At 31.7% G+C, this 10,242-nt stretch overlaps 1 protein-coding gene across 1 annotated transcript; it reads right to left on the reverse strand.

The window, feature by feature from the left end:
• Positions 1 to 3,929: 3,929 nt before the first annotated feature.
• On the reverse strand, positions 3,930 to 7,838 carry LOC25498649 (uncharacterized). Its single transcript, XM_013593582.3, has 2 exons — positions 6,911 to 7,838; positions 3,930 to 4,464 (listed from the first exon to the last, which is right to left on the reverse strand). Exons 1-2 carry the CDS (start codon positions 7,378 to 7,380, stop codon positions 4,227 to 4,229), a joined length of 708 nt encoding a protein of 235 aa, XP_013449036.1. The 5' UTR covers positions 7,381 to 7,838; the 3' UTR covers positions 3,930 to 4,226.
• Between the last annotated feature and the right edge of the window lie 2,404 nt (positions 7,839 to 10,242).

A 10,242-nucleotide genomic window follows, 5' to 3' on the forward strand; every position in this document is an offset into this window, starting at 1 on the left:
TGGAGCATATATACGTCTATTACACAAGATGCAATAGTGAGGAAACCACTCTTGAAGACATCTTTTTTGCTCATCCAGAGTCTGTTAAATTGCTCAACACTTTTCCGACCGTTTTGGTCATGGATTCTACATACAAAACCAACAACCACCGAATGCCGTTGTTTGAGATAGTTGGTTGCACCTCTACAAAAATGACGTATTCCGTTGGTTTCACCTTTCTTCACTTTGAACTAGAGGATAACTTTGCTTGGGAACTTACGATATTGAAAGGTCTCTTGTCCTCAAAAGACAACATGCCTCCGGTTATGTCACACCAATTATTGTTCGCATTTCTTTGTCACTAATTATTCAACTATTTATTTTATCTCATTTCTCTCATATATGTTTTTCATTATATTTTTTTTTGAAGTGAAACATGTCTGAAGATGCACAAGATCCGGTTAAACTTGAAGTTCGTTATGTAGATGTGAAAAAAAGGGCTCGGTTCACTGTAAACCCCGCCGACAAGTTGGACGAGTTGAACGCAAAACTTGACGCCTTCTTTATCTAAATTGGTTCAAATCATAGAACACATCATGTCATAGTAAATGTGTCAGGCCTGCGCTTGGGGGAGGATAAGGAAGAGGACTTCTGGAAGACCGTGTATTATCCACAACTTCTCAAAGATGATAGCGAGGTTGATTTCATGTTTAGGGTAATGGTTGAGAATAACAATTTGTATCTTTTTGTCCGATCCGTTGAAGTGTAATGTTTTCCAAATTTGTGTATGTATTGTTGAATTTTAATGAATTTGTGTTTATGTAATTTAACGATTTATTTGGGTAATTTTGACCGTTTATGTGAGATTATGTAATTCTATAAATTTATGGACAAATTTGTGTAATTTGGATCGTTTACGTGTCATTAAGTGTGTTTAAGTGATTACGGGTCATTACCGGCGAATTTGTGTAATTTGAACTGTTTGGATTGTTATGTCTGATTATGTGATTGTGAAAAAAAAACGATGTTTTTTGTGTAATTTTGATCGATTTTGTCGTATTATCCAATAATCTTGTTAAATTAGCGTAATTCGGTTCAATTATGAGCATCTTAAAGTTACAGGTCTTTGATGATACAATTTGCATTCAATGCATATCAGTACATCATTTATTGTTGTATTGATATATCAGTAGAGTGTGAGTTAACTCGCGCATGTGTTAACACTATGCGCGAGTTAACTAACGTTGTGTTTAACACTTGCGCAAGTTAATAGACGCAACGTTAGTTAACTAGCGCATAGTTTTACACCTGCGTTAGTTAACTAACGCAAGGGTATATTTAGAACGGCTGCAGAGCGCGAGCAAAATGTGCAGGGTGAAGAGCAGAATTCCAAATGTTGACTAGAGCCGTTAAAGAAGCTTCAAATCCTTAATTTCTACTTACAAAGCCCCTTACCTATGGTCCTTAGCTTCAAATCCTTAACTTCTACTTACAAATCCTTTTTAAGCTTCATATGCTTCGTTCCAAAATTAAATCCTATTTTTCATAAGGGGTAAATCAAGGGGTAATGTAGGTCTCACTTATCCTCAATTCATCAAGGGGTAATGTAGGTCTCACCATTTAAGTTTTTTCTTACAATTAGTTGCCATTTTCATCTTAAGAACATCAAACTTCTTCTTCTCTTTCATTCAACATGTGATTTCCATCTCCTTTATTCCAGAATCGAATCATACTTATCATCAGGGGTAATCATCCCAAATTCATCAAGGGATAATGTAGGCCTCACCGTGGATGTAGGGGAAGCTTTGGAGCTCTTTCACGACACTACTGGTGTCATGTGTATGCGAGATGACGAAGACTGGATCGGGCTTGCTAGAACAATGTGGATCCCGCCTACATGCAATGTTGTAAGGGAAGCTTTGGGGGCTCTTTCATGCTACTATTAACTCGGTACATGAATTACAACTTGAACTAACTATTTCCAGAAAGGCAGAAAAAATACTACTGAGTTTGGTGTGTTGTCCGATTGTAAGCGTTGTTTTGATTTATATTTTAAAAACTCTCATATTGTGTTTAGGCAGAGATAAGCGAATAAGATCATTCATGGTTTACCACCGGTAGCCACATCTAAAAGTAACTCGAATATTTTCATTGATGTATATGTATTACACATTTGATTATGAATGAAATGCTATAATCATCGTTTTATAATTATAAAAAAAGACTCAGTTGGTTAAATGTCAGGCTCTAAACAAAAAGATGAAAACATTTAAACCTGACTCACGACTTTATACACGTTTAATGATGAATAGATATTGCACATCTTTAAGAATTTCCCTACTTTATATTATTAGCTCAAAACAAAGTTAACATCATGTATGTTTTTTGTTTTTCTTTTTTAGGGAACATCATATGTATATTTTGTGACGCACATTTGCTAAAGACATGATGATATTTATCAAATTGTACTAGAATTTATTTATATTTCATATCACATAAAATCGACAACATGTTTGACAAAGAATATGACCAACCTATCATTACAATTCCCTTTAATAAATATATATGCTAAAGTAAAAAGCCAAGATCAAAACATTACATTGGTTTAAAATTTTATAAGAATTTAAGGAATGTGCACCGACAATATAAAAAGTTGGTTTAAATATGTTTTTATCCTTACAATTATACAACATTTTGTTTTGGTTGGTTTAAATTTTTTTTTGTTTTTGTTTTTAGCTGTTACACGGATATAATATTTTTTTGCTTTTGATCTTTGCTATTTCTTTTAGTTTTTGTTGCGTTTTAATTGATCAATATTTGATTTTTATCTCTCCAATATTTAAACGTACAACATTTTACACAACTAATTATATCTCATTATATATATATATATATTTATTAAAATATTTTTAAACAAAATAATAAAGTAGTAGTAATATCATAGTGAGATGTGTGTGTGTGTGTGAATGATAGAATGCATGGTAAAATTCTTCATAATTTTACGAGTTATTCCATGTAACTTAAGAAAAGGACAGAGATTCTCTCACATCACTTATTGCCATGTAAAAGAGATACATAATTTTTTTTTGAAAGAAAAAAGAGATACATAAATATTAAAAGATAATGAGAGTGAAAATAGTAGGCCAAATGATTGATACAATAAAAAACAAGTGTAAATCAGAAGAAAGGAAAAAATGTGAAAGTGATAGAAGAGAAAATAAAAATGAGAACACCAATACTCTTATAAGAATAATAAATACAGTCTTTTGTCCAAGACAAAATCTGCATTGATGTTGAAACATAAGATTCTCAAACATTGATTTACTTGTGTTTATTTGTCACAAAGATGACCAACTGGTTGCTCTAAGCTGTGGAAAAGCAAGAAGACCAATGTAACAATGCTCAGATAGAAACCCACTTGGGTTGACCTAATGGTATTGACTTAGAACCTGAGAATGTGCTCCTCATTGAGGTCTCAGGTTCGATCCTCTCTAATGTCAATTTAGGTGGCCAAAAGAGCTACATCTAATGCTCAAGCCATAGGTTTGTTTTAACACTCAACAACTATAGGTGGAGCTAGTAATTTCTCCTGCAGAACCTTGACTTGGCATCACCCTATGATATGGTTCCTCAATATAAATTTGGTAGGTTATTTATTTATGTTTAATGATGTGACCTCATACAACTGCTAATTTTAGAATTGAGGAAAAAGGGTTCTACATATGTTTATTCAAAAAAAATAAAAATCGTTTATTTATATCTATGTTAATACTAATAGTAGCTTTTAACCCATAACATTAGCATAGATATATGATATGATCTTTGATGCAGAAAAGTCAACCACCAAAAGAAATTGCAACAACCACACACAAAGAAAGAAAGCATTGTTTAATAATATCACTTTTAAAATAAACTAGCATGGAAAATCACCATGCACCTAAAAACACAGATTGAGTCACAATATATAATATGATATATAATATACATTTTGAATAACCATTCTAGTACTTGTCATGAAATTACATGGATTCTGGAAGACATTTTGTGAAGCTAAATAATTTAGGACAAATGCACAACAGAAATTCAAGAAAGATTCAATAATGCCTCAAATTATAGAAGGATTCATTCCCTGAAAACCTATCTCCTTGGACACTTCATTTTTTTTATCTCTCTTTTTTCCCCCTTTCTGTCTCTTTGGCTTGTTTGCTCCCTAGTAACTTCAAATGTGCATTAAGTCATGAATGAACCTAAGATGATGGCACATTAAAGTGGAAAAGCCATGATATGACAAATGCAAAAACCATACAAGCAAGCAGAAAATTCAAGAAGCGATGGCCATGCCAAAATCTTTGAGTTTCTGCTGTAGGAACGGCCGTTGAGAGTGTGGATGATGCAGTCGCATTGTTATTCTCGCTCACATGCTCTGTTAAATCCTCATTTGGACTGTAAACGTTCCGCGCAATCGAATGACAAATTTCGCACGTCCTATAAATAAATTTAAACACAAAATAATTAGAAAGTTTCAAAATTTCAAAACTGAAGAAATATATTCCGGCAAACTGTTACCATTTCTATGTTCCTCTCCCAAAGCCACTTTATATATAATCATCATACATTAAGGGAAATATCATCAATGAACCAAATGTGTGGATGTTACAAACACGCAGAGCTAAGGTCACATATCATTATGACGAACGAACTCAAAAATATGGATGTTACAAACAAGCCAACTAAGAACTAAAGTCGTATCATTACAACAAAAGAACTCAAAAGTTGAAACATCATATAACATAACCCTAGGAGTCATCTGCTCACACATCATTAACGTTGAACAGTAGAGCAATTACTCTGTCCAACTTGTGAGAAAGGAGTTGATTTAAATTCAACAATGTCAATCTGAATCATACATTAACATAACAGTTTATACTAAGTTGTCATGACAGAAATGCTTAACAAATCAGAAAGGTTTAACCATCCATTAGCCTAATGTGAAACTCTGTTTACAAGTATATATATTAGGAAAAACCAAAGCTCTATATCGAAAATATATAAAGTCGTAATAGAGTTTATACAAAGTGGCACCCATCTCACGTTCAAAGCCCGATTATGTAAGGATGAGTTAATCACAATTTCAAAAAATATAATATAGTTTTAGAACTTATTGATTCAGGCCACCCACCATATTATCCACGCACCAAGCCCAATAGTACCAGGTGAGAGGAGGTATATTGGAAAAAAACTCGGTCTCACATTGAAAAGAGATAAAGCCTGAAAAGAATTTATAAAGGAGTGAAACCATTCACAACTGTTTTTGTTCAAACCATTCAGTGGTTTCAATATTCCAAAACAAAGGAAAAGAAGATATCATGAATTATTTGCCACCAATGAAGGCACCAATCACAACATACATTAAAGAAGATTCCAAAACTGATAAGATTCAAATTCTGTTCCATTAGAATTTTAATTTAGCAATGAAATAATGGACTTGGATGGATTTGTGTCCAAATTCTACTATAACCACATATCCTTCCTCAACAAAAGGCCCCAACAAAATGCTGCTTTTGAATTGACAAAGAAGTAAGGACAGTTTACCAGTCAATCAATAATAAACTATGTCCATTCAAGTATTAACAAAAGCACAGAAAACTACATGTTTGTATTCAATTTCAGACATCAAGGATTGAAATTAAAATTAAGGAAAAGCACTGTGCCACTGTGTAAAAGTCATAGATGTTATGAATTTCTGTAAGTGACACTGCAGAACCAGTACATAAAGTATAGATATATTTTACCTCAAAGAACAGCAACAAGAATCTGGACAATTGTACTGTCAATTCAGTACTCAGTAGCTTGTAGTACTTAGAAATCACAACAAATATGCAATATAAAACTTGTCATCTATGAAACACCGATACAAACACCGGACACAAGACTAACATGTCGACACTGATAATAATTTGAAAAAATCAATTAATTGAATGTAATCATATGTGTCAGTGTCTTATCGCACATGCCTTTGATCATAAGGGTTGGTGCTATGGAGTTGTCATCATATATCTTAAATTAATAGATTATTTGGAACCAGTGATTTATTATATGGATTAAAATATTCTATGTGGCACATCAGCAAGCAACTATCATCCACCAAGATATTTATATACATGAATAGCAGTCAGAAGGGGTCAAATCTCAACTTTAAAAGAGATAAAAAAAAAAAAAAAAAAATTAGAAAGAAGTAATATAGAGATTCCTAAATTTCAGAAAAGGAAGAAAGCAACAAAGAATCCCACTGCACTAAGACATGTCAGCAAATCAGTGAGACTGGCTGATGCTTTAAGCCTTTATTTTTCCATCACCTTCTTCTTTAAATTATTTAATCTTCTATGACTTTCCCCTTTCTTGAAGAAATAATTGAGCTTGCTTCCTTGCAATTTTGTTCTCTAAACATTCTAAATTATGCTTCCAAATACTTTTTTTCATCAGCTGATACATCTTTACACTCATCATCAACTAAACAATCCATATCACCAATTACAGAACTTCAATCAATTTCACACTCTAATAATCTATATAGCATCGACATTTCAGATCTAAGTCGTATCCGACACAAACACGACACTGACTCATATGGTTACGTTCAATCACTAACAGACACTTTCTCAAATTATTATGAATTATTACGATACCTAAGTGTTAATGTCGGTGTCTACGCCATAATAATTGATTTCCCAAGTAAACATAAAACCACAAATAATTGTGAGTCCTTCTATCATCATCTAGATAACTCACAAAATTGAGAAATTTCTCAATCAATGCCATCAATCAACAAAAGGGTGTCTAAATTTTATCTAAAAGCTTCAAAATTTATCAAAAAAAACTAAATTTAACAATCAAAACTATAAAACAAAACAAGGGTTTCAATTGAACTGACCTATTTCCCTTAATCTTGAACCAAGCCTCGGCACAATTCTTATGAGCAGCAGCTAAATCCTCTTTACAAGAACAGCCCAATTCAATTGGAGGACCAGATTCATGGCTTTCACTCTCCAAACCCATATGACAAATCCTACAATCTTTCTCCACTTTAGCCAAATGCACCTTATTCTCAGGAACCCTCTCAATTCTAATTTCAACCTCAACAGAACAATCAGAAACAGAAGAAACTCTTCTAGAATCATGAACACAACCAAGTTCAGGATCAGAAACACAAGCAAAAGTGTAATCATCATAGCTTGAACCACCATTTGTTGAATAGAAATGAGAATAGCTTGAACCACCATCGTCTGCATCAGAGAAACATACACTTCCTTCACCACTCACATCACTTCCATGATGATGATGATGGCGATGAAGATGATTTTCTTGCTCTAAATCAACATGGGCCATTTGTAAATTTGACATTTTTTTTTTCAGAAACAAAAAAAAAAAAACAGGGTTTTCTCAGAAACTGAAACAGAACATGAAATGTCTCAAACTTTGTGTAATACGAGAAAACAAAAACACATATTTATAAACATAAAAAAATGTTTTTTTTTTTATATATATATAAAAACTAATGAAGCAGTTAGAAAAAACTGGATTAGGTGAATATATAGTTCAAACCCATTAAAGCAAAGTTCCAAAAGATTCAAGTTATGGAACAGGTTGAATGATTTTGTTACTGTGGTGGGGTTGAAGAGAATGGAGAAAGAAAGAGTGAAGTGTTGTTGTGGAAGAAGGCAGAGACAATGACACTGCCAACAAGAACAGAAACGTGCTGTGAGAGCACACAGAAAAACTCTCTTGAGATGACATTGCATTGATAAAGGAGTGAGGCATCAAAGGAAAAGGGAAAAAAAAAACATTAGGATATAAATTATTTAATATTCCCTCATCATAGTAATTTAATACTCCATCTTCTACTTTATCTTATGATAATCATAAATATGATAATACTTTAATTAAGAAATATTATAAATGTTCCATAAATCATAGTTTAATTCGTAAAAATGCCGAAACTTAGGTCATATGTATGACTGGATTCGAACCTCAATACATCCAATTTGTGTGAGTTTATGATGATATTGTCATCTCGTTCGTCTAAAAAAATATATATCGTAAATACACTAGTATTTGATAATGTAATCTAATAAAGAGTACTATTGTTTATTTTATTGATTTTTGTGAAATAATCAACATCTCTTATACTTTGGGATGGAGAGAGGGACCGATTTGGACCGAGATACGTGACCAAAGTCATATATGAATTCTATTGATTTATTTAAGGACAACAAAGAACCTCGTTGGATTGAAAATATAACTTATCTTTTTGATAGATACAATTAAGATTTCGAACGTGTCATTATAACACTAACATAATGGGGTGTTAATGAGGTGGACACGTTGGCTCGTTGGATGAAAATAAAACTAAAAGGTTATTTTTCACTTTTTCTAATATAAGTCGTAACTCATTTTCATATATACATCTTGCTTAATTGTTGCGAGTATAATCTATTATTAATTATTTTAAATTACTCATCAATAATTCATCCGCATGATTGAGTCTAGCAAAATCGGTTAAACTATGTCATAAATTAATATTTAAATTCTTTTTGAAAGAAACATCCATCACGAGAAATATTTATATAGAAACAACTACAAATAAAATACATTTAGATACACATATAAAAGTATTTATCATTTAATCATTTAAAATAACATATTATTTAAGTATTTCTTCTTTTACCATTATTCCAAATGTGTGAATATACTCAAATAAAATTATTAGTGGTTGTGATTAAGCAAATGTTCCTCCATCCATCACACTTCAAACATAATTGCTCCTAGTCAAAAAGAGAAACTCGTTCTATTTCAAACAAAATAACGTTTTAATGAAAAGAAAAAAAATGAAACGAAAAAATAATATTAATCAAGTGGCTAATTTTAAATTTTACAATAAAACATTTAAACACTTCATGCAACAGGCAACAATTATTTTACGATGATATTCCCTAAAAAAATATATTTTACGATGATAGTTAATAATCTAATGATAAATATGAGAAATAATTTGATGTTAATGGTTAATAATCAAATGATAAATAAGAATATTGTTAGGTCAAGTAAGTACAACACAGTTGATAGTTGTAAAGATGTAGATATGCGAATGTTTGGATTCAAATCACGTGTTTTTCACTTCTCCACATTTAATATAATGAGTCTAACTATTTAAATATTTAACCAAAAGAATTATTTTGTAAGTGGGTTCATATGATATAAGGTTGCGAGGACATCGAAGACTTTCCAAAACATGAAAAACCTTATGGTGTTTTGTTTTTAAGAAGAAAAACCTTTAAGAATTAATTTTTTTAGAGAGTTTTAATATTCAAATAAAAAAATACTCATGGAATAATATTAATTATTATATATTTTTCACTAAAAAATACTCATGGAAATTTACTAATATAATATGAGAAATACAATCCAAAATCTCATAAAAAGTGATGAGTAAGATATTAATACACTAGCAAAAGTGTGAGCCCTTCCATTAGTTGACAGCCTTAGAAAAAACAAATTTATAGTTGTTACTGAAATTAGACAACATTTTACATTCTTCTAAAATTAGAACAATATTTTAAACGATTGAATTTGTAATTAAGTGCATTGTCTACCACTTGTTTATAGTCCATTTAAACATTAGCCATCTGAAACTCAAGAGCAGCAAACCATTTAAAAGTGCAGAACTAAAGATGACGCCCATCGAAGGGCATCATATTCTAAGTGAAGGCTAGGGGTGGACACCAACCCGAAATCCGATTTTCAGGTCATTCGGGTGAAATCATTCGGTGTATTGTGGCTTGAAACGGTCGGCCACGAGTCTTGCAAAGTGATCTGTTTGAAACCAATATCCGGATCCATAACCTATATTAGCATAACCTATATTATGAAACTTGTTAGCATAACCTATATTTCGAACAAAAGATACATAAATGATTTTAGAGTAATCGAGGAAATAGTTTTCTAAATTCACTAGGATTTCTAAAATTGTAGGATCGATCTTAATTTTTTGTTGTTGTTGTTGTTATTCCAACTTTTGGAGAAATATAAAGAAAGCTGTCACTTATATATATATATATATATATATCCACTTACACGAATAAAAATTACAATGATATACAAGAAAATAGAGGAAGAATACTAGATTCAAACTTCAATCACAGTTTGTGCATATGTCAAAGGTCAAGCCACTTGAGCTCACCTAGCTTTTTGATTCATTTATGCTCA

The sequence above is a fragment of the Medicago truncatula genome, chromosome 7, assembly GCF_003473485.1.
Source record: "Medicago truncatula cultivar Jemalong A17 chromosome 7, MtrunA17r5.0-ANR, whole genome shotgun sequence".
NCBI classification, from domain to species: domain Eukaryota; kingdom Viridiplantae; phylum Streptophyta; class Magnoliopsida; order Fabales; family Fabaceae; genus Medicago; species Medicago truncatula.